We start from the raw sequence: 25000 nt of genomic DNA on the forward strand, positions 1-25000 counted from the left end.
GCGGGCGCGCGCGCGCGCACTGGGAGCGCGCTCGGAGGCGAGTGGAACTGGATCGCGTTTGCTGCCAGCGGCGTGAGCTTCGGCCGCCATTTTACAACAGCTCCACTCGCGCCGGACACAGGGAGCAGCGAGCACGCGTTTCCTGCAACCCCATTCCTTCGGACAGGATTCCTCCGCTGCAGCCCAACGGGGAGGTAACGACCGCCAGGGCCCGGGTTTGGGAGGGGAGCTCTGTGACATTGTGGAGTGAGCTGGGGGAGGGCGGCGCGGGGAGAAACCGGCTTTTCTGGAAAATGGATTCCAAGGGGGAGAGGAGCACGTTGACTGAGGTTGTCTAGGAGTAGGCCGCGGCCCGCGCCGCCACTTCCTTCTCTGCTCCATGTGCTGCCGCCGTTCGGGCTTTGTCTGCCTTGCTCCGGGTAGGAGGCGCCTCCGCCGCTCCGTGGCCCGCGCGGACCGCGAGCGGCGGTGGAGTTGGTGCTGTCGTGGCCGTCGCCGCGGCGTTAGTGGGCGGAGAGGAACGAGTTCCGTCCCGCAGTCGCGCGACAAGCTTGGGTGGTGCTTGCGGTCCGGCGGGCGTTGGGCAGTTTGTGGAACGCACTCATGCCGCCGGGTCATTGACCCCGGCGGGTGTAAGATTGCCGGCCCTGGAGCCGCAGTCACTCACCGACGGCCGAGGGGGTGGGGGCTTGCAGATCGCGCCACTGGTCACGTCTCGGCGGGGCAGTCGGGTGACCGGGGTCGCCAGCACCTGGGAAGCTCCTGGGGTGGAGAGAGCCATGTGTCACGGCAGAGAGGGCGGCGCTGGGGGGGCGGGGAGAGCCTGTGGCCTGGTCCGCCGCGGCCTCAGTGTTGTGAGACGAGATTGTGCTGCTGCTTTTGGGGGACTTCGACCGCGACTTCGAGTTGATGTAGAGAGCTGGTGATGGTCGTCTTGGGCTGGGTCTCGGTAGGTTTTCGTGGAAGGAAGTTGTAGAACATAGGAAGGCGAAGAGCACGTGTTTCTAATGGGCTCCTGGCGGCCGCTGCGGTGAGGCTGCTGTTCTGGGTGCGGAATCGGGGGCGGGCTTTGGGGTGCGGGGGTGAAGGGTGGAGAAAATGGGTGGTGGGAAGGTAGCTGGTGTGAGCGCTTTGTTCTTCTGTTGTTACTGATCTATAAGCGGCAGGCGGGAAAAGCGCGCACTTTGGGGGTTTACCTTTGAGGGAGACAACCCTGCTTTGCTTTTTCCACACACCGCATTCTCTGTTGCCAGCACAGCTGCATGTGCATGCTGGCGCGTTCTGTGCTAAGTGGACTCCATTTGTGATATGGTTCTTCCTAGGGTGAGTTAGGGGTGTTAGCAGGTGAGTTAGGGGTGGTACTGAGGAAAACCATAGTGAATTGGTCATTAGGTGCCCTGCGTTCCAAATCTGGCTTGTCAGGCGATAGTGACTTTAAAAGTAAGGCCTCTTGAAAGCGAGGCGCAGACTTGCTGGTGTAGTCAATGGTAGAGAAAGTCAAGATTGGGGCTCTTAAATTGTCCGCTATTTTCGAAGATTGTAGTTTAATTTTGCTTATTGCGTTTGAACAGATCTCTGGAAACATGGCTACAGAACATGTTAATGGAAATGGTACTGAAGAGCCCATGGATACTACTTCTGCAGTTATCCATTCAGAAAATTTTCAGACATTGCTTGATGCTGGTTTACCACAGAAAGTTGCTGAAAAACTAGATGAAATTTACGTTGCAGGTAAGAACTAACACTTGCAAAATTACATTATGAAATTTTTCTATTGGATTTCTGGCTTTGAGCTAAAATAGCAACTTTTTGTGGTTTCCAATAAGTGTGGGAACTGGAGTTTTGACTTGTTGTGATAGTAGCTTAATTCAGCTTTGAACTACAGGTTATGGTGTATAGAGGGAGGGTCGAAAGGGAGGGACAGGAGCTAAAGGTTAGTTGGCCTATGGATAAGTATAAGACAGCAACAGTTGCTAAATGTTGGTATCAGGCCATGTGACTTTTTGGGTATTTTTATAGTAGTATTCTTGTTAAATAATCTGGTAAGTGTAGACTTGTACCCTGTCTTTCTTGGTGTGGCTTGTCACTTTTTTCAAGTGGTATTTGAAATTGAATAGAGGTTCAGTTGTCATGCTTGGTACTTTGTTGGTTGGTTTTAGGATTTGTAAGCCTGTTTATTTACTGTAGTAAATAGTGTTCAGAATTGCCTGACTTAGACACAAAACAAGATGTAAATGAAGTTGATTCATTGTAAATGTAGTGCAGAATGGGTAAAGAATGTGTTTTTCATTATGTAGATATGGGAACAGCAGAATTGTTAGTTGGCATACATGTACCTGTATTGGTCATTTTTGTTTTATTTTTTAAATCATATTCTAGAAATATTCAAAGCTGACAACTAATGAAGTTTTCTCTTCTCCAGGGCTAGTTGCACATAGTGATTTAGATGAAAGAGCTATCGAAGCTTTAAAAGAATTCAATGAAGACGGTGCATTGGCAGTTCTTCAACAGTTTAAAGACAGTGATCTCTCTCATGTTCAGGTACATGTTCATTGTAAAACTAATGAAATAAAAAATTGAGTAGTTTTTGTACACTTTGTTAAGTTTTATTTAGCTAGATACATGGATATTATTGTTCAATGTGATTGGAAATTTTCTTTACAGAACAAAAGTGCCTTTTTATGTGGAGTCATGAAGACTTACAGGCAGAGAGAAAAGCAGGGGACCAAAGTAGCGGATTCTAGCAAAGGACCAGATGAGGCAAAAATTAAGGTATGTCTTAAAAAATTTGCTTTTTTTCCCACCTTCAATTTTAAGAGTTCTTAGAGCTATTTCCTAGCTTTGGTAAATAGTCCATGGGTGTAAAATGAGCTTGTTTGTTTTTAAAGTAATGAGAAAGAAGATAATGAAATAATTAACGTTTTCTAAGTTTTTTAATTGTTTTAAAATTCATTGTTCTTAAGATTGGTTGTTACCCAGCTACATAAAGTTATTTTAAATTTATGCTGTTGATCATTCCAGATATAAAAGATTTAAAGAAATATATGTCCATAATACATATAGACATTGTTACAAAAGCTGTAAGTCCAGATTACTGACAGTGGAACCAGTCTGGGAGGGCATCAATTAACCTACTGTAGTGGAGACTGTAAATTGGTTCTTAGTATATTCAAGCCATAAATTAAATTAATTTAGAATTTTGACACTGCCTTCTCTTGCATTAGTACAGTTAAGTTATTTTTAAAGTTTTAATTGATGATAACATGTTTGAATATGGAAATGTAATTGAAGAAAAGTATCAGGAGTGGGAGCTATTGTGAGCTGTTTTAAAGTAACTTAAAATTCATCTAGGTTTTGATTTTTGTGTTGATGAGGCGTAGTTTATAGAAAATAACTGTGACCATACTTATTTTAACCTGGGCACTTTTAATATATAGCATGCCAGTGCTCTTGAACCTAAGGATTGTTGTTTAGAGTATTATGTCTTAGCAGGGCAGATATGTTGAGTGATGCTTTAATTGTATGGGGCAAGGGATGCCTGGAATATGGATTATTGGAATATGTTAGACTCTATCGATGAATCTGAAGTTTTTACAGTCTCTGACTGGAGTTCGTTTGCCATATAAATCTGATTTTTTCCGTAAGAATGGGCATGGTTGCCCCATTTGTAATAATGTCAGTTATAATTAAAGGTACATTTAGGAGCTTGAATTTAATAAAATATAACAATATTTATAGATGTGTTTATTCTGACTATATCACTCGCCTTAAAGTTTGGCAAAATGGAATTAAAAGTTACTAGAATTTTCCCAGTACTATTTGTAACCCCCTCATATGGTTCAAATTGTGGCAAGAGTATAGAGATAGTTTTACAAGAGATGAGGGGTGTTTTTTTTCCTTTATGTTTTTAGAAATACACAAAAAATATTATTTGGGTCCTATTGGTGCAAGGTTGGTTTAAACCACAAGGTTGGCTGTTCAGACCCATGAGCTGTTCCTTTGAAACCCTAGTTTATGAGTAGGAACCAACCCAACTTGGCACAATACAACAACAATGCTTTTCTCTGTAGAATAGGAATTACATATGGAAAACAAATTTTGGGTGGGATAATTGTATGGTATTGTGGGTAAAGTGCTGGACTGCAAAGTCGTTTGAATTGTTAGATCTGTGGTTCAAGCTCACCAGTCACTCCTTGGAAACCTTACACAGAGTCACTATGGGCCGGAACCGACTCGATGATACTTAACAGCAACAGTGTTGTTGTTAAGTGCCTTCCAGTTGGTTCCAACCCATAGCGACCCTGAACAGGGTTTCCGAGGCTGTAAATCTTTATGGGAGCAGAAAGCCTCATCTTTCTCCTGTGGATCAGCTGGTAATTTCAAACTGCTGACCTTGTGGTTCACAGCCTGATTCGTAACCACTATGCTACCAGAGCTCCTGGAGCAACAATAGAAATACCCCAAATATGTAGGGTTTTTTTTTTTTTAAACAAAAATTTTTGACTAAACTGTATTGTTTTCCACAAATTTTTTTTTTTAAGTCAGTTGAAAATATTAGTCTGTCTAATCACTTTAATTTTTCAGACTGAGGTAACTCCCAAGTTATTTAATAATCTTTTGATAAGTTTTGCCATATGGCTGGGATTGTTGTTTCGTGCCCTTTAGTCACTTCTGACTCATAGCAACCCAGTATAGAGTTTCAGAGGAGCAGCTGGTGAGTTTGAACCACCAACCTTGCAATCCTGTGTTTATCCTATAGCAACACAGCAAGGCTGGGGTTAGTGTTTTTATTTTAAAATTTATCAGCCAGGTAATTGTTTATCTGTGCTGTTTTGTGAAGCATGGTACTTGAATATGACTGAATAAGTTACTTTTCTTGTAACTTACAAGTTTCTAGATTGTATAGGAAGTGTAGTTTCTGTAAAGGTTGGTGAAATGCTCTGAATGGGAGTATAGAGATATAGCTTATTTATCTCCTTAAGAAAGGAGGATTCTCAAGAGAGAATTAAACTCAGCCAAATTGGATGTAGTCATTTTTTAGGAGGCATATCAGAGATACGTTATTGCCCTGAAAGTTATTGATATATTAAGTTCTCTAATTTTATTTGTTCACTGAACTTGTGGTCTTGTGTGCTAAATATTATATTAATGATAGTTGAACTTTTTAAGGCACTCTTGGAAAGAACTGGCTACACACTTGATGTGACCACTGGACAGAGGAAGTATGGGGGACCACCTCCAGATTCCGTTTATTCAGGTCAGCAGCCTTCTGTTGGCACTGAGGTAAAGAAACTAAAAATTTGTACTTTTTATATAGTAAATGCACAGGTATCTAGCTACCTAAAGAAAATTTCCATGGTTTTTACTTCACATTTTGATTTACAGATATTTGTGGGGAAGATCCCAAGAGATCTATTCGAGGATGAACTTGTACCATTATTTGAGAAAGCTGGACCTATATGGGATCTTCGATTAATGATGGATCCACTTACTGGTCTCAATAGAGGTTATGCGTTTGTCACTTTTTGTACAAAAGAAGCAGCTCAGGAGGCTGTTAAACTGGTAAGTTTTTTCCTCTTTATTCTTTATATTGAATTGTGGTTTTTCTTAACTGTGCTTAAGGGTTAACCTGCTAACTTTGGAGGTGCTGATTTTTCAGTGTTTTACACATTTCTATGCATGCATTGTGTTATGTTAGTGTTTAGATTAAGAAGATAGTGTCAGAATTCCTAGCAGTTGGTTGTTTGAAATAGCTGGCTTAATGATTCTTATTTTTGTAGTTCATAGTGGTGTAAAAAGATGTAAGAAAGTGACTTTATTAGCAAGGTGCCTCCCATTGTTTTTAGACACACCAGGTCATCCCTTTTCTAAAATTTTTCACAAAAGATATTGTGATTATATATTTCCAATTAATGAAATAAAGGATTTTTGCAGTGAGTGGCCTAGGTTTTGAAGATCATTTTCTTCTCATTTATTAAAAAGAATTTTTAATGTTTTGAATTATGGGTTATTTAACTCCCCTTCAAGTTAGTTTTGACTGATTTCTGCACTTTGTAGTTGAGGAAGGAGGGAAGGCTTGATTTCAGCCTATGAAATATACCAAAAATAACTGGAGAGGAGTGTTTGTAGATACAATTCAGTAGAGCATGTATGCGCACTAAAATTTGTCTTTTATGTGGCTCACAAACTTTATGGATAATTCAAAGAAAATTTAAAATCTCAAAAATGATTTTCTCTATTGAGAGTCCTTCCCTCACCATCAGATGTATCACTTGAATTTAAGGCAAATCTTGTGAAAAAAAAGTTATCTTGTTTTGTTCTGTATTAATGAATCCTTTGTTGGTATGCGTAATTGCATAGGATGAGGGTTTGATAGAGAAAATTATGCTACTTCGAGGTACATAAGGATCCTTTATAAGAATTCAGAGGCTTAAGTATTTTTAAATCATGGCTAATTATTGGCTGCTTAAAAGGTTGCTTCCTATTTCAGAGGGGATGTACCTCTTTATAGAGCCATTCACTTTGAGCGGTGTCAAACTTAAAAGTTTAGCAACTAAGAAAATACTAAAGGACTCCAAAAGCTTGAGGAAGAAGTGCTTTAGAAATGATCCAGTTTAATACTCTCTTGTAAAAGAATAGAGTATTTTTGCCTAGAGTAGCATTAAAGTAAGTTTTAACGTGGAAATGCAAAATGACCTAGAAGGTAATAAGCCAATGATGTCAGACCTTATTAAAATATTAACATAAAATTTTAGTTTTGTTCAGTGATAATATGGTTACTTTGTTTTATAAGTAATGCTTTGTGTATTAACACTTTTAAAAAGGAATTACTAAACTGATTTCTAACCTGCTTTTAATTCTCAGAATACACAACAATAGTAGGTTCTTGGAATTCCAAATTCCAGAATTCTTACAGTATAGATACTTTTATTAGTGAAAGATGCTGTGTACTACAGTTGTAATAATGATTTTGGATGATAACAAATACACATGAAATAAATGTTTGGGTTTGGGCAGTTGCCTGGGTTTAACAAATCTTAAAATCCAAAAATTTATTGCTATAGACTACTTAGAGTTACAATGTTAATAAATTGGTAGTTTTAAGTGGTAATGCCGGAACTTTATAGATAGCAAGCAGCCTTTTGATTGGTCTTGATAATAATTCTTTTTATTCTGCATTTTTCTGTTGTGATTTGATTCCTTATCCTAGGAGCATAGTTATTTTTTATTACTCGATGAATAGGATGTTTTGCAGTATGACTTTTTGAGAGACATTCCTAGTGGCTGTGGTTGGTATACATCCACTGGAGTGAATTGGAAGTATCTCTGTTGTTTTTAAAGGATGTTTGATTTTGGCATGAGTCAGAATAGACTACACAGCAACTGGTGGTATTACTTTGGATAGGATTATAGTGGAAATGTAATTGGGAGATTTGTTTTTATTACGCAGAAACAGGACTGAGGAAATGAAATATTTGAAACAATTCTAGAGAAAATAAAAAAGTTGATTTGGATGATTTTTGCTACTTTGTGGAATTGAGTGTCTCCCCTGTGGTACCACAGGATAATAAGCTGTACCACAAGGTCAGTGGTTCAAACCTACCAGCTGCTCCTCAAAAACCTTACGCAGGGTTGCTGTGGGTCAGAACTGACTTGGTGGCACTTAACAACAATTGCTAAGTATAGGGTAATTCCTCAAGGGACCATTTGGAACTTATTTTAGAAATTATTTCTGCTTGTATCATATCTTGAAAGTTTACTTAAAATTACAACCTATTGAAAATGAATTTTTATTTTCATTTTATTGTGTCCAAATGTTGGGGAAATTCTTCTTTTGCTGGTGTGGCGCTGTGGGTGGATGCGTCAGACTACAAAGTTGTTTGAACTGCATGGTCGGCAGCTCAGGCTCACCAGCTGCTCCTTGGAAACTCTATGGATCAGAATCGACTTGATGGCACTTAACAACAACAACATAGATCAGAGAAGATAGAAACCCCATTCTCTTTCTTTTCAATGTCTTGAATATCTCAGGTGACGATAGCTTATGTATTTGGCCATATTCTTTTTTATACTGATATTGCAGCAATCTCTGTTCTATATTAACTATAGTATATTTCGCATTTGTATTTGAATTATCCATGAAAATGGATTAATTGATGTTATCACCTGAAGAAGAGGCATGAAGTTAGAAGCAACTGCAAACTAAAGTGGCCTTGTTTTCAGCTAGCATTTTCTTTGTTTTGGGGACATAAACATTTTTCAGTCATAAGGTGATAATACTCTTATATAGTGAAACAAGATCTAAATTTGTGAGGGCTTGTTAAGGGGCAAGAGCTGTGCTAGGTTCTATATTATTTTAAAATCCCATTTCAACCCTTAAGGTAAATGGAATTGTCTTCATTCTACAGAGGAGTATAAAAAAGGCTGGGTGACTTGCCCAGTAAGATCACACACCTTACTTAGACACCAGGTTTGGTTAGGTTGAGTTGGCTGTTAACCAGTACCAAACCAAATCAGTTGTTTTTGAGTCAGTTCTCACTCGTTGTGACATCCCATGTGTTTCTGAGTAGAACTGTCTTCCATAGAGTTTTCAGTGATGTGTATGAGCTTTTAGAAATCGATTATTGTTGCCAGCGAGTAGGTTCTATTTTATAGCGACCCTGCATAGGGTTTCCAAGGAGCAGCTGGTGAACTTGAACTGCTAACCTTGTACTTCAAAGCGGCCTTGCAGTCCAGTGCTTTATCCCTCAGGCACCAGGACTCCTTAGAAGTAGATAGCCAGTACTTTTATCTCTGGATTTGAACTTGCAAATTATTGACTAGTAGCTGAGCAACCAACCCATTTGCACCAATTGTTAACTGGATGCAATTGAAGCCAGCAATACGAGAGACTGATAAATGTCTTTAGTTACTGTGATTTGTTTCTTTTTAAAATTTTATTTACAGCAGTGTTGTAGTCCTAGTGTGGTGTGCTATAGGATAAGAACTGGACCGCTCAAAGTTAGCGGTTCAAACCCAGCAGTTACTCAGAAAGTCTATACAGGATTACTGAGTTGGAACCAACTCAATGGTACTTGTTGTTTTTAAGTATCTTGGAGTTGGTTCTGACCCATAGCAACCCTGTACCGGGTTTCCGAGGCTGTAAATCTTTATGGGAGCAGAAAGCGTCATCTTTCTCCCGCGGAGTAGGGAAATGTTATAAAAGAAGTGCAGAAAGTAAATCATGTCTGTCTCTGCCAAAGTACTCTTGATGTGTAACCACTCTGCCATCTTCATTATATCTGACGGGGCTCAGTCATCTTTTGATAGATGACTGAAGAATCTTTCTGACTAGTCTCCCTACCTTTCATTTCACAGTTTACCCTTTTAACAGGTTACTTAGATCATATTTCCTGTGCTGAAAACTAATGGCTTCCAAAGTCAACTGTATCTGTTAAATCCCTTGCTTATGTCTATCTCTGATGGTTTCTCCCCTTCCACTTTTGCTCTTCTTCATTATCCTTTCAACAGTAATTGCTGCTGTATTAAGTACTGTTGAGATGGTTCTGACCCTGGTAGTGTAGTAGTTACACATTGGGCTGCTAACGGCAAGGTCAACAGTTTGAATCTACCAGCCACTCCATGTGAGAAAGATGATGCTTATTCCTGTAAAAATTACTGCTTCCAAAACGCTATACGGGGTGGCTACGCGTCAAAACCAACTTGATGACACACCTCACTACCATATAATTTGCAAGGCTGTAAATCTTTGTTGGAGCAGAAAACCTCATCTTTCTCCCATGGAGTGCCTAGTGGGCTTTGAACCTCCAACCTTTGCATTTCACAGTCCAGTGTTTATCCAGTGAGCATACTTAGCCTGTTTTTGTTCTCCACGGAAGCTGTGTCCATGTCCATCTCAAGACCTTACCCTGCTGTTTCAGCTTTTCAACACTTCAATTCATCCAGTTAGCTTCCTCATTAATCAGGTCTTTAATTTTAGGCCTTTCCTAACTTTAAGTAGTCTTTCCCCATAGGGATTCCATGGCTGAATATTATATAAAAGAATGCTCAGGTATATTTGAGAAGGTCTTTATACATTGATATTTCTCTCTTCCAATCAAAATATAAGCTCTTTTCCCCCATATCACCAACATTTAGTACATTGTCATTGTTAAGTGGATGACAAGTACCTACTGATACATTATCTGTGACACAAGAAATTACAACGTTCTTATATACCTCATATGCCATTTTGCTATTTGACGGTTATGTAGCTTCTGTTTGCAATTATATATTGTGTACTTGGAGTCCTGGTGAGGCGCTGTGGGTTAATATGCTGGACTGCAAAGTCAGCTTGAACTGCAAGGGTTGGCAATTGACGCTTAACCAGCCGCTCCTTAGAAGCCCTATACAGGGTCGCTATGGGTCAGAACTGACTTGACAGCACTTAACGCCAACACTGCTGTGGCGAAAAAGGAGCTCTGGTAGTGTAGCAGTCACAAATTGGGCCGCTAACCTCAAGGTCAGCAGTTTGAAACTACAGCTGTTCTGTGGGAGGCTTTCTGCTCCAGTAAAAATGTATAGCCTCTGAAACTGTGTACACAGGGTCGTTATGAGTCTGAACTGACTTCACGGCACATAGCCACCACTACCACTATTGGTCTGGCGCTGTAGGTTCAATACTGGACTGTGAACCACAAGGTCGGCAGCGGAAAACCTATACAGGGTTGCTATGAGTTGGAACCGACTTGACAGTACTTAAACAACATCCTTTTTTTGGTAAAGGGAATAGGGATAAATGGATGATGGGCGTTACTTGGAAATACAAGGGTAAGTTAAAAAGTATTATTGCTAGGGTTCCAGTTCATACATACATGGGTTTATTTCAAACAAAACGTGTTTTAGCATTAAACATGTCTGTAAGCAGTGGGTGGTTGCAGGCAAGTTTCTGTCATAGTCTCTATATTATATTTGTCTTAGTCTACTTCTTGTTAAGTGCCATTGAGTCGGTCCCGACCCATAGCGACCCTGTATACGGTTTCTGAGGAGCAGCTGGTGAGCTTAAACCACCGACCTTGCAGTTCAAAAGGCTTTGCAGTCTGGCTCATTAACCCACAGCACCACACCAGGACTCCTGGTCTACTTAGAGTGCCTTTAAAAAAAAAAAAAAAAAAGTCCAGTCACACGAGTGACTTCTGAAGAGATCTGCTGGTCTTGTTAAATTTAGGGCACAGTGGTCAACCTAGAAGGTTTTGGTGACTGATTTTGGATATTTCAAAGGGGTAATCCTGATAGATTTTCTCTAAGGACACAGGAAGATCATGGGCACTTATTAGGTACAAATTTTTAACAAAATCGAAAACTGCATTGAGGAGAAACAGGAAAGTTATGCCGCAGAATTTTTTATACCATCACTACAATGTACCTCCTCATTCTTTTTAAGTATAGCAAGGGCTGTCCTAGGAGAATTTTATGGGGAAACCTTTACCCCATCTACCATATACAGCTCTGTCCTTGCCCTTCAAACTTGCTGTTTTCCAGACTCAAAGAACATTTAAAAGGAAAGAACATGATTTCAGCCTCCAGGCCTGTGTGGCGCTATAGTACTAGACTGTAAGGGTTGTTAACAATTATCAGCCACAGGCTACCCAAACTGCTGTTCTAACTTGCTACAAATGAAAGAGCACAGAATTCTTTTGGGGAAAGTATTAGAAGGAAAACACCACCTTCAGAGGTGTATTGACCTAGATGAGAGAAGGGGGTATGTTGGCAAACAATAGCTTCATATTTGGTATTTTTGATTAATGATGGTCTCTATGGTTTTCTCTTAATACTTTCTGACTTATTTGTGTGTTGTATTTGTTGTGTCTTTCAATTCATGCACGAACTTTTAAAAGACCCTTTTATATTCACTGATGGCTTTGTTCACCAAGGTGGTTGTACCTGGCACCATAAAATATGTATACCATTTTGATGAATACAGCTAACAATATAGATTGACAAAAGATTTCAGTAACAACATTTAGTATGTCTAGTATGAACACTCTTGCTATGAGCATACTAAATAATTTGATAAAGGTTTTGCTTTTAGAGCTTTTATAAGACATTTATAAAGTGTAGCAAGTAGTGCAAAGGATAAAGAAGGGATGAAGGGATTTCTTTGGGCTAGAATGTAAATAGGTTTTAATGGGTCAGTGAAGCAAATAGATTTGGATTGAAGCACTTTTGTGCAAGTTGGAGATACGACTGAAAGTGTAGTATAGTTGTTGTTGCTAAGTGCTGTCGAGTTGATTTCGACCCGAAGGATTTCCGAGGAGCAGCTGGGTGAGTTGAACCACTGAAGTTGCAGTCTGGTGCCTGAACCCACAGTGCCACACCAGGACTCCACCATCCATGCCTTTTTTGCAGAGCTGCAGGGTGTTAGTAGCATGGTATGTTAATGACAGCTAATACTTGGAGAAGAGAACAAAGAACCCAGGAGGATGTCACCAATGGGATAGAGTCAAAGATTCTGAAGGGATAAACGATAATGGTAGGAGTCCTGGTGTAGAGCTTGTAGTATAAGCACTAGAGTGCAATGTCAGTGGTTCAAACTTAGCAGTCACTCCTCAGAAACCTTAGGAATCACAACTGACTTGACAACACTTAACAATAGTTAGTATGCTGTAGATTCTATTTCACTTTGTATTAGGGACTTAAATGAAGACGTAGTTGGGCTGTTACAGGTGACGTTTTTGGTAACTGGAAGATGTATGCAGTAATTGTGACAAAATCAGGATCTGAAAGGATTTTGATGGCTTGAGAAAGTTCATATTCAGCAAGTTAAATTGAGTTAGGGACAAATTTCAAATCTTGTATAAAATCAGTTTAACAAGTAAATTATAAGGTTTGTGGTGTGAGTCATCAGTGTGGTGTGGTTGCCAAATAAGCTAAGGTTGTAATGGACTACATGTAATGAGGCCTGGTGTCTAGAAGTAAATTAGGAATAGTTTCCAGCTTGTTTTCCTTAATCATCTACATCTACAGTATTTATTGTGTTGTGTCACTTGTGTGGAGGGCATTGTTTCCTCAGAAGACACTACATTTGCCAGTTTCAGGGAAGGAATGATTAGTCAAGCATAGAGAACAATTGAATCTTGAAATTTGTGCGGTTATATGAAGTTCTGTAATTTGAGGGACAGAGTAGATTTATTCTTTACCTTGTAAAAGGTAGAGATAGAATTTTTATGAATGTAAATTTTGACTCAATTTGAACAACTTTTTAATACAGAAATGCTTAATAAAAGATTTTGGGTAGTGCTATTCTGTTGTAAGAAGTGTTAGGACTGAGCAACAACTCTGGATCCGTTTCTAAATCTGAGATTGCTAAACCTCTGGAGATTTGCTAACATACTGGCTGTACAGGAAGGAAGAAATGACTTTAAGCCTAGAAGTTAGGAATGTTAAAGATTATACAAGTCCTGTTTTGGTGTAAATACTGAAATTGTTGGTTAAAGTTGAAAGTTCATCTTTATCACCTGCATTCTAAACCTGAAAGCTAGGTTTTTAACATCTAAGTCCACCTTCTTAGAGTTGGAAAGATCTTTGGGTATTTTTAGTATAAAAGCCTCATTAAGGTTCAGTTCTTTTAAGTTCTTTTAATGCACTCTTAGTTATCTATTTCACTGTTTGTCTGCTAGTCGAGAGGCATATTTTTATTGTTAATGTAGCTGTCGTCAGTTCCAACAACCCTGTATAGGGTTTTTGAAGCTGTAAATCTTTGAGGGGGCAGAAAGCCTCATCTTTTTTCCCTGCAGAGCTGCAGTTAAGCACAAAAGGCCCACATTGTGGTTTGCAGTCCAGTGCTTATCCTACAGAGCCACTGCTTATTTTTGAATTTAAGATTGGTCTTAAATACTAAAGGATGAGAGGGTTAAGTAAATCATATATATATATTTAGAGTCCTGGTATGGCACCCTAGGAAAAGCACTCAATTTCAAGGTTGGTTTGAATTGCAAGGTTGCTGGTTGAAACTCATCATTATCTGCACCTTGGAAACTCTTACAGGGTTGCTATGAGTTGAAAATCTACTCTACAGCACACAACATAACAATATATGTCTTGGTGTGGCAATGTGGGTTAATGCTCTGGACTGCAAAAGCAAAGTCATTTGAACAGCAAGGTCGGTAGTTAAAGCTCACCAGCCGCTCCTTGGGAATGAAATGGACTTGATGGCACTTAACAACAACAGTGATCTATGTACATACTTGTTAGTGCCACTGAGTCAGTTCCAATTCATAGCGACCCTTTTAAGAAGTGACTGGTTGATTTAAATCGTTGACCTTGGTGGTTAGCAGTGCAGTGCTTATCCCTACAGTACCACATCAGGATGGAGAATTCCTTCAGGAAATATTTATTTCCAGGCACATGTCTTTATTTGGACAGTGTGCTTAGAAGGGTCTCTTTGTTCCTTGAGTGACTTATTTTTACAGGGGGAAGTTCATTTGTTTTCTGGTCAATATGAGGGGGCTTCAGAAAGTTCGTGGAAAAATTAAATGAAATGACAATGATATTTTTCCACGAACTTTCTGATGCCTTGTTGTATAATTGTTAAAATTTAAATTGTGGATAGAAAAGAATTTTAATTTATTTAATTAATCCTACTAAATCTCCATGTAGTTTATATTGTTCTTTGAAATGTACTTAGAGCAATAGCCATGGTACCTTCTATACCTGCTCATGCCTGAGTAACTTAACCACAGTAGGTTACTCAATGTAAGACCAGTGATGATTGTTAAGTTCTAAGTTCTGTCAAGTTGGTTCCGACTCATTGCAACCCTGTATAGGGTTTCCAAGGAATGACTGGCGGGTTTGAACTGCTGACATTGAGGTTCGCAGTCCCGTTCTTCCAACAGAGCCACACCAGGATATCTGATGATGGGTCAGGCTGTGTTAGCTTGGTTAGCCATAAAGGAGTTGTTTTTCTGTAGGCAATAATGGAAATATTCATTAACATTTTAAAGCAAAATTGTTAAGTGTGACAAGGTTGAGGAAAGTGTTGGTTACATACCATGAACTATCTTCCTATGTTTCTTTGATTACTATTGCCCTTGTGGGGTTTTTAATTCTCTGTTATCTTCCCTTTCCCCACTAGATTTTCTTTGGGGATTTTGGGCATTTTCCAGGTATAATTAAGAATTATAAATTTTGTTAAATTTCTTTTTCGTTTTAAATTATAAGGTTTAAGTAGGTTATCTTATAGTAATTCCTGTACTTGGAGCATTTGAAAAACTAAACTACGAAAAAGAGAAATGAAAATTGTACCAAATTCTGTCAACCTCAAAATGACCCCTACTATCTTTTAAAATACTTTGTATCTCCTTCCATTCTTTACTGATGATTTTGTCAACTAGAATTCTATAATAGATGGCTGTAGATGGCTATATGAAATTAATTTGTCGTTATAGCAGGTGGTTTATGTAATAATATCCTAGGGAATTAGTATATCTTAATCTTTATTGTGTTCTTAACTAACTTTATTTGAAAACTGTTATCGTTTACTTTTTTCACCAATGATTTGGTGGTGGTGGTAGTGCAGTGGTGGTAGGTGATGTCCCTTGAGGTGGTTCTGACTCATAGTGACCCTGTATAGGATTTCTGGGGCAGTAAATCTTTACAGGAGCAGAAAGCGGAGTGGCTGGTAGATTTGAATTGCTGACCTTGTGGTTAGCAGTCCAACTCGTAACCAGTATGCTACCAGGGCATTCTCATTAATTTGTAGATTAGTAGGAGACCAGATAGGGAACTAAAGGTTAACCATAATTCCATACAATTAGAGACTCTGCTGTAGTTTTGTTTGCTGGACAGTGGGAATGTTTCTGCCTTTTTAAGAGATTCTTGGTCTAATGGAATAGAAAGACATTTTAATAAGAGGGAGCTTTTCAAATAATTTGCGGGAAAATGGCAGAATTTCTAAACTTTGGTCCTATTGGCATTTTGGGCTAGGGTGATTAATTGAATTGCATTAGTGGGCTATGCTTTATAATATATGTAGCAGCATCTCTAGATGCCAGTATATTGCCACTCTTTCACCCTTCCTGTTGGTCTATGTTAACATGCTAGTTCTGAGTCATAGTTACCCTGTAGAGGGTTTCTGAGGATCAGCTGGTGGGATTGAACCTTTGACTTTGTGGTTAGCAGTCTAGTGCTTATCCTGCAGTGCCACACTAGGATTTGTATGTTCACATGTTGTTAGTACCATCTAGTCAGTTCTGACTCTTAGCGATCCTGTTTAGGGTTTTTGAGGAGTAACTGGTAGGTTTGAACTGCAGACCTTGCAATTCGAACAGACTTTGCGGTCCAGTGCTTATTCTACAGTGCCACACCAGTACTCCAACTCCATGTTAACATAGAAGGGTATTTTTTGGTTGGTTTATAAACCTTTATAGGGTTTAGATGCAGAATATTTGTTAATTGAGATTAGGATAGGAATAAATTTCAGAGAAGGCATTTTGTTAAGAAACTTTCCATGTTTGAGAACAGCTACAAATAACTAAGATTATATACATTGTGAAGAGAATGGGTAAAATAGGAGTTTTAGAATGAATGAACTTGTATACTGCCCAAGAATGAACTCACATACTGTCCAAATATTTGACCTTTTATCTTTTTGGTGATGAGAAATGATTTGGCACTTTTTTCTGTAGACAAAAACTAATTGTTTTATGTGTTTATAAGATAAATATATTGACATTACCTCTCTGGCATTAGTATGGAAAAATAAAGGTAAGTTTAGAGTCAGCAAAGCTGGAAACTAAGTCAGCTGGAAAGAAAATATGAAAACTGTTCTGAATTGGAGGTAGATGTTTGGCTTTGTATATCTGGAGATGGAGAATGTAGAAGTAAGGAATTGAGGATTGTTTTCTGGCTTTGTTATTGCTTTCTTCTGTACACAGAATTGGGAATAATTGATGAGGAGAGGAGAAGGAATAGTTTTTCTTTTGCCATAGAGTGGTTCATGGGAATTCATATTGGTTCCTTAGTTTGTATAATAGCTCTATTTGAATTTATATATAAAACAGATTGCAAGGCCAAGTGTGAACAGATTATTAGAGAATTATTATATTGCTGCCATGGCTATTACTGTCATGAAATTTTAAGGTAGTAATAACTATGCAGTTTTACTAACGTAATGCTTAAGCCCTGTTGTGGTGGTGGTGGTGCTGTAGGATAAACAACTTGAGTTTAAACCTACTGTCTGCCCTCAGAAACACTGTTACGGGGTCACTATGAGTTGGAACCTACTCAACGGCAGTTAATAATAGTTATCTATTGTATATTCATAATTTTGTTGGCTTAATGAAAATGGGAGTTGGAAGGGAATGTATAAAGTTTCATAATGTTAAGTTCTCTTTTTAGACTTAGTATTTCAAGCTAGATGCTCCTTTACTACAACTTAAGAGAATACAAAGTTGATTTAGATGTTAGATAACAGAAAAAATAGGCAGAAAGCTTGTGCAGTTGGAGTCATTTTCCCTTGTATGATAATAACTGGCTAGTTGGATGAATTTGTGTCGAGGTTAAGGTATTACCGGATAAGGTATTGTGCTGAACAATTCTTGGATTTAAATAAACTGCTATAGGCATGATTCTTTATCAGAGTTACATGTTCTGAAGGGTTTTGCAACAAAAAGTTGCATTCCTTCAGTCGTTAATTTGTTTGGTGTGAGTTTTGTGAAGAGTCTTCATATCTATCAAGATATATTTTTATCTTGTACAGTGCCTTATGGTGAATTGTATTTTTAAAGGATTAAAATAACTGGTAAACATACTGATGAAATTTTAATTTGTTAAAGATTTTGCTTTTTTTAAATATATGAATTTGCATATCTTCTATGATAAGTACATGTAGTATATTATAAGTAATTTTTAAAACACTGTATACTTTTCTCCCATTTTAGTATAATAATCATGAAATTCGTTCTGGAAAACACATTGGTGTCTGCATCTCTGTCGCCAACAATAGGCTTTTTGTGGGCTCTATTCCTAAGAGTAAAACCAAGGAACAGATTCTTGAAGAATTTAGCAAAGTAACAGGTAAGTTGGATTTATTTGGAAGTAGGTGCAACTTACAGTGAAGATAATAAATAGCATAACTTCTATATACTAATTAGTGTTTGAAATACTACGTATATTGATTCACTGAATCCTTACTAAAACCTGTTGAGGTGGTTGTTGTTGTTATGTGCCATGGAGTCGGTTCCGACGCATAGCGACCCTGTACAGGGTTTCTGAGGCTGTAAATCTTTACGGGAGCAGAAAGCCTCATCTTTCTCCCGTGGAACAGCTGGTAGTTTCGAACTGCTGACCCTGAGGTTAGCAGCTCGAATCGTAACCACTGTGCTACCAGAGCTCCTTCCTGTTGAGGTAAGTAACCCCATTTGGCTAATTATGTACAGGCATAGAGAGGGGAACTACCTTGCTACAGGTTATGCAATTAATAAGGAATGCAGACGAGATTTGAACTATATCTGCTAATGTTCTGGGTTTTTTTTTTTTTTTTTTTAATGATTGTGTTTTTTATTTCTAGGTTTTGGTTGATGTTCTCAGTATTGTTTGTATAATTGATTTTTTTCAAATTACTCTGGTAGAGTAGTAGTTACGAATCAGGCTGCGAACCTCAAGGTCAGCAGTTTGAAATTACCAGCTGTTCTGCGGGAGAAAGATGAGGCTTTCTGCTCCCATAAAGATTTACTGTCTCAGAAACCCTGTACAGGGTCGCTATGAGTCGGAACTGACTCTACGGCACATAACCACCACTTTGGTATATGCAGAGAATGATTATTCATTGCTGACACAGATCAATTCATTTAGACTGTGAAACATTTTTTATGACAGATTTTCCAAATAACAGGCTACTTTAATTTTAGGAAAGTGGTTTAATCTGCCTACAATGTCTGATAATTAGTGTTCAGGGAACATTCGCTATTCTTAGTTACACAGCTATTTTATTTTGAATAATGCTATTGGTTTTAGACTAGAAAAGTGCCATTAAGAAAACATTTAGTATTTGTCTGAATAATAAAATTTAGAGATGTTGTGACTTTGATTTTACCTGTGTTGCCATTTTTGTGAAACGATTATATCAAGATTTTTATCAGCCTCTCCATGTTTAATTAATGGAAGTTATGGGAGCTGTTGGTGTGATTAAAAATAAAACCTTTTCTATTCATGGGGCCTTCTGAGTTGGGAAAACTTAATTGTGTTAATACAGTCATTAGAGATTGAGAAAAGGATAGATTAGGTAAATAGGGCCAGGTGGTCATTTTATTTTTAATATTGATACTGACATAGTACCTAACATAGACCTTAGATAAAGAAAACCTTCAATGTACTTGTTCTTGTTCACTATTATATCTAATTTCCTTGGATTGGTTGCTTACTTTTCAGAGGGCCTTACAGATGTTATTTTATACCATCAACCGGATGACAAGAAAAAAAACAGAGGCTTTTGCTTTCTTGAATATGAAGATCACAAAACAGCTGCCCAGGCAAGGCGCAGGTTAATGAGCGGTAAAGTCAAAGTCTGGGGAAATGTTGGAACTGTGGAGTGGGCTGATCCTATAGAAGATCCTGATCCTGAGGTTATGGCAAAGGTACAGTAATAATTAGGTTAAAATTTTGTGGGAGAAGGGGGAAAACATAAATGAATTGTGTACATTTTTATAAACTATATTTATGAAGGTGGGAGAAGTATTCTTTAAGGGACTAGGGCCACATATCTGAAATACCATGTTCTTAGAATGTTATTGTATAGAAATTTATTCATGCAAACTTAGTCATAATCGTGAAATCTTTCATAATTAGCCTACATGTTGTAAGGATGATTCAATTTAATTTTTATGTCAATTTTAAGAGCAATTGCTTTTGTGCTTTTTGAGAATGGTGCCATAAGCTAGCATGAATTTTTGTATTAGAAGTCCTACACCTGAAAATAGTGATGTGTACTGGCCCGAGCTGAGCTGCTGCAGTTACAAGGTTTATTATTAGGAATTCTGCTTCAGCAGTTAGTTGAGACATCTTGTGAGAGTCAACACTTTACTCTCACTAGTACATTTGGCACTTATTATACTCTACCCTTTGTCTTTCCATTTAAAGCATCCTCCTTTAATGGTTATAAGATAGGTATCAAATATGACTAGTTGAAGTAAAGTGGGGATTGTGAACTCTCAGGAGAGCTGAATATTGTTCAAATAATTTTTTCCCCAAAGCTCAATTATGTTACCTGCCTTAAGATTCAGATGCTATTTCAAATATTTAGTTTTGAATGTGATCATTTTTCTTAGTCAGAAGTAAAATTCTTGTATAATTATATTATGAGATTTTAAGATTGAAAAGAAGAATTTATCTTATCAGTATATTGTTCCACCCATTGATGTCTATAATTATATTGATAATTTATCTTATCAATATAATGTTCCACCCATTGATCACTATATTGTTTAAACTTGAACAGCTCACTTAGAGGATATGGTATAAACAAACATGTTAGATAAACAATCCCCATAGTTAATTTAATAAAAAGTGCTAAGCATATGAGTCCTGGTGTGGCACTGTAGGATAAACAGTGGGCTTGCTAAATCACAAGATTTGAGTTTCAAACCCATCAACTGCTCTTTGGAAACCCTGTACATGGTTGCTATTGAACAGCACTTAACAACAACAATTAAAAAAAAAAAATTATTGTGAATTAAGTGATAGTTTAATGGAAGAACATTAGTCTTACATTCATCCTATTGTATTTTGTTTCATTGCATGATTATAGTCCCCACCAAGCGTCATCAAACAACCAAAGGGTACACCCCGCAAGCCTGACCCCCGGCCGTCAGCACACAGACCTGCTCCCTCCCTGAGTCCAGAGTCCCCAGCTGCCCCATCTCTCCACATCATCGCCTCTGCCTCTGTCTCTAGCATTGCTTCTTCTCTGTATAGGTCTGCACTTCACTCTCCTTCCTTGATGGTCCCAGGGACCTCTGCTCCTGGACGGCAAAATCAACCACTCCTCTCCTTTTGTTACAAAAACCATCTGCCTTTACATTTCTAACACTCACAGTTAGTCCTGATAGCAGTTATTTGCTATTGAATTACAAGAGTCTTATACCCATCTACTTACATTAGCCCTGTCCAGACAGGTAACAACAAGAATCTTTTAAGGAGCAGACTGTCTCATAGTCCTTTGGTTTTGCAATTGAGCACTTAACCATTTGTCATTGAGTCAATTTCTATGCGTAACAATCCTGTAGGAGAGTTTAGAACTGCTCCATAGGAATTCTACGGCTGTAAATCTTTGTAGGAGCAGATAACCTCATCTTTCTTCCATGGAGTGGCTGATGTGTTTGAACCACCAATCTTTCAGTTGGCAATTCAATGCTTCCCCTATTATTTCTCCAGAGTTCCTAGCAAGCGTGTCATCTGTTAGCTTCTGGTGGGTTCTATTTAAAGTTAACCTTGCAAAGTGAAAGGGGCTGGCATATTGAAAATGGAGGAGCTTTTTGGAAATAAACAAGTTTTTGCTTTTTAATTTCAGGTGAAAGTGCTGTTTGTACGCAACCTTGCCAATACTGTAACAGAAGAGATTTTAGAAAAGGCGTTTAGTCAATTTGGGAAGCTGGAACGAGTGAAGAAACTAAAAGATTATGCTTTCATTCATTTCGATGAACGAGATGGTGCTGTCAAGGTAAACAAGTGAAATTAGAACCTTTTTTAAAAAGAAAGTCGATCATGTAGTCCAATCAAGTTAGCCCTTATAAGCTAGTTGCTATTAAGTCAGTTCTGGTTCCTGGTGATCCCAATGTATCATAATTTTCAATGGCTATTTTTAGAAGTAGATCACCAGGCCTTTTCCTTCAAATTTTTGGTTAGCAGCTGAGTGAGTTAACAATTTGTACCACCCACATACTCAGCTAACTTCTCTAGACTTTTGTTAGATTGACTTGTTAATTCAAAAAAGTAATTAGTTGAAGAGCTAGACCTTTAAATAAAATAAAAAAAATCAGCCCAATTTTATCTTGCTGACAGAGTGAGGCAGGCTTTTTGTTATCCTCCCTTCATTAATGATAATTGTTTTTGAAAGGCTGCTTATATATTGATCAGTACTTTTATTTTTTTAAGGCTATGGAAGAAATGAATGGCAAAGACTTGGAGGGAGAAAATATTGAGATTGTTTTTGCTAAGCCACCCGATCAGAAAAGAAAAGAAAGAAAAGCTCAGAGGCAAGCAGCAAAAAATCAAATGTAAGTGTGAAATTTATATGCATTTCAGTGTTAGAATATTAACTAGAGAATAACAGTCATTGCTCAGACTCCTTAAAGAATTTTATCACACTCATTTCTTACTTTTAAAGAAGACTTGAAAACTTTGAGAGTTGATGAAATGCTAAGGATGTCAAGAAATGTTTGCTAAATTCTTAATACTTAACCATACTGTGAAAAATAATCATAATTCTAGATAAGTGGAATTTTTATTTAAATAGGTGAAAATCCATGTAGGATGTTTCTTACTATGTTTTTAGAAAGTGTTTTGGACGTCATCAAGTGCCGTGGAGTCGGTTCCGACTCACAGCAACCCTGCACAGGTTTTCCAAGGAACAGCTGGTGGGTTTGAACTGCCAGCCTTGGGGTTCAAAGTCCATTTCTGATCTTAAAGCACCACACACACAAAAAATATTTGTTTAAAGAGCCGCGTTCTTAACTAGAGAATATTAAACTCCAGTTCTGCTCCCGTAAAGATTTACCGCCTCAGTAATCCTGTGCAGGGTCACTTTGACTTGGAACTGACTCCATGGTACTTAACAACAAAAACAACAATGTGATATGATAAACTCTGCTACCTTTAAACAGATTTCTAAATTGTTGTTATTAAAGTGCTGTTGGAGTCAGTTCCGACCCATAGTGACCCTGTGTAGGGTTTCTGAGGACCTGCAGTGAGTTTGAACCACTGACCTTGTGGTTCAGACTGACTTTACTCACATTAACTCACGGCCCTACACCAGGCACCCCCTGCCTTCAGATCCAAACCAGACGTTAACCAATGGAGGATTAAAATTAAACAATTATTCTGCCCAGGAATTGGGAAAAACAATTGTCTATTTGGATGGCTCCATTCAGTCATGCTGTTTTAAAGAATGCAACATGGGCAGTTTGATTTGTGATGCTATGGTAAGTCATCCACAGGAACAGGCCTGTACCTAAGGAGGAAGGGAGGAAGGACACAAGGTGGAATGAACTGATGGTTATAGAATTGGTGGTTCTCAGTACCTTGTGAAGGACCCCTGTTGTGGGTGAACGTGCTGGACTGCAAGGTCGGTGGTTCAAGCTTACCAGCCACTCCTTGGAAACCCTATACAGGGTCACTATGCATTGGAACTGACTCGATGGCACTTAACCAGTAGTCACTGTAGCATCAGTACTGGATTGTAAACTATGGAGGTTCAAACCCACCAGGTGCTCTCAGAAACCCTGTACAGAGGTAGTTACTATTAGTTGGAATCAACTCGACAACGCTTAACAACAACAAACATTGCCACTTCAAAGAATATATATACTCTGGATATTGGTTTTGAAAGAGAGTGTAAGAAGTTATGGCTAATAATGTAGTACTGAAAGGAAATTAGGTGTGTAAAGAGTTGTATTAATGGAGGAATCTTTTAGAAGATCTTTAAAAGGGTATATCTGCCCATTAAGACAGAAGAAAACTTGGAATTGGTGAGAATGAAGTTGTTAAGTGCTGTTAAGCCCCAACTCATAGAGACCCTGTATAGTGTTTCCAGTGAGTGACTGGTGGGTTTAAGCCCTCAGGGTGTTTGGTTATGTCTAAGAAATTGGCCGTCTGTATGTATGCTATCTATTCATGGATATATTTATAGCATCGGTAAACACAAAAGATCTTCTCAAACCTACATTTGTTGTTGTTAAGTGCCGTCGAGTCGGTTCCGACCCATAGTGATTCTGAACAGGGTTTCTGAGGCTGTAAATCTTTATGGGAGAAGAAAGCCTCATCTTTCTCCCACAGAGCAGCTGGTAGTTTCGAACTGCTGACTTTGCGGTTCGCAGCCCGATTCGTAACCACTACGCTTCCAGAGCTCCTTAAACCTATATATATATAATATATATATATATATATTTTTTTTTTTTTTGTAGAAATAGTCCTGTTTTTCCCACACCTGTTCAGCTTGTGTGTCTTATCTGTGCATCCGCTTGTAGATTGCTGCTGTTGCAGGATTGTTGGAAATTAAAAAAAAATTGATTGTTAAAAGGGATAATTGCTATTTGATGTTAGAGCAATAATTATTGAACATAGCTAAGTCTAGATTAGTTTCTTACCTCTATCCAGTTTAGGAAATTACTTTTTGTATATATATGTAGTCCTGGTATGGTGCTGTAGGTTAATGTACTGAACTCTGCAAGGTAGGTTTGAACTTCAGGGTCAGTGGTTCAAGCTCACCAGCTGCTCCTTGGAAACCCTAAACATGTTCACTATGGGTCGGAAATGATTTGACGGCACTTAACAATAACAACAAATATATGTATATAAAAGAATGAGTAGAACAGTTAACAATTTTTAAATGTAGCTTGATAGGTAGGAAGGAGATTATATCAGCATATCAATATTTGAAAAAGAGAACCCATTGAAGGAGATGACAGCGTGTGATACTTGTAGTTCAGTTTGATATAGCCATTCACTGCTTTTTTCTTTAACTTATATACAAAGCTTGCATATCCATTTAGTGCCTTGTACTTAATTCTCATAGCATTTCTGTGAATTAGGTATTTATTCTCCTTCGCAGTTTGAGATTAGGAAACAGGCACAGAGGTACGTTTCAGTTAGATCAGTCTTACTAATTATTAAGTATGGAGATGGATTTGGACTAAGGATATTTTGAGCTCAGGGTTTTCACTCTTTAAAACCACTAAACTAGGGTTTTTCAGTCTCTGCTCTATTGATATTTTGGGCCAGATGATTCTTGGTTGTGGGGACTGTTCTT

General features: G+C 38.3%; 1 protein-coding gene across 7 annotated transcripts in view; it reads left to right on the forward strand.

Moving 5' to 3' along the window:
* The first annotated feature begins 6 nt into the window (after positions 1-6).
* Positions 7-25000, forward strand: part of SYNCRIP (synaptotagmin binding, cytoplasmic RNA interacting protein) — a 31533-nt gene continuing 6539 nt past the window's right edge. Inside the window, exons 1-10 of one of the 7 annotated variants that reach the window (XM_006870637.1) lie at positions 7-194; positions 1572-1731; positions 2423-2541; positions 2665-2772; positions 5170-5283; positions 5386-5562; positions 17919-18054; positions 19408-19613; positions 21545-21694; positions 22129-22250. In XM_006870637.1, the coding sequence (XP_006870699.1) occupies positions 1584-1731; positions 2423-2541; positions 2665-2772; positions 5170-5283; positions 5386-5562; positions 17919-18054; positions 19408-19613; positions 21545-21694; positions 22129-22250 (1280 nt within the window). In that variant the 5' untranslated portion in view covers positions 7-194; positions 1572-1583. Of the gene's footprint in view, positions 195-1571; positions 1732-2422; positions 2542-2664; positions 2773-5169; positions 5284-5385; positions 5563-17918; positions 18058-19401; positions 19614-21544; positions 21695-22128; positions 22251-25000 lie in introns of those variants that run through there. The other 6 variants (XM_006870639.1, XM_006870640.1, XM_006870641.1 and 3 more) reach the window with 6 other exon arrangements.

The sequence above is a fragment of the Chrysochloris asiatica genome, unplaced genomic scaffold, assembly GCF_000296735.1.
Source record: "Chrysochloris asiatica unplaced genomic scaffold, ChrAsi1.0 scaffold00146, whole genome shotgun sequence".
NCBI lineage: Eukaryota > Metazoa > Chordata > Mammalia > Afrosoricida > Chrysochloridae > Chrysochloris > Chrysochloris asiatica.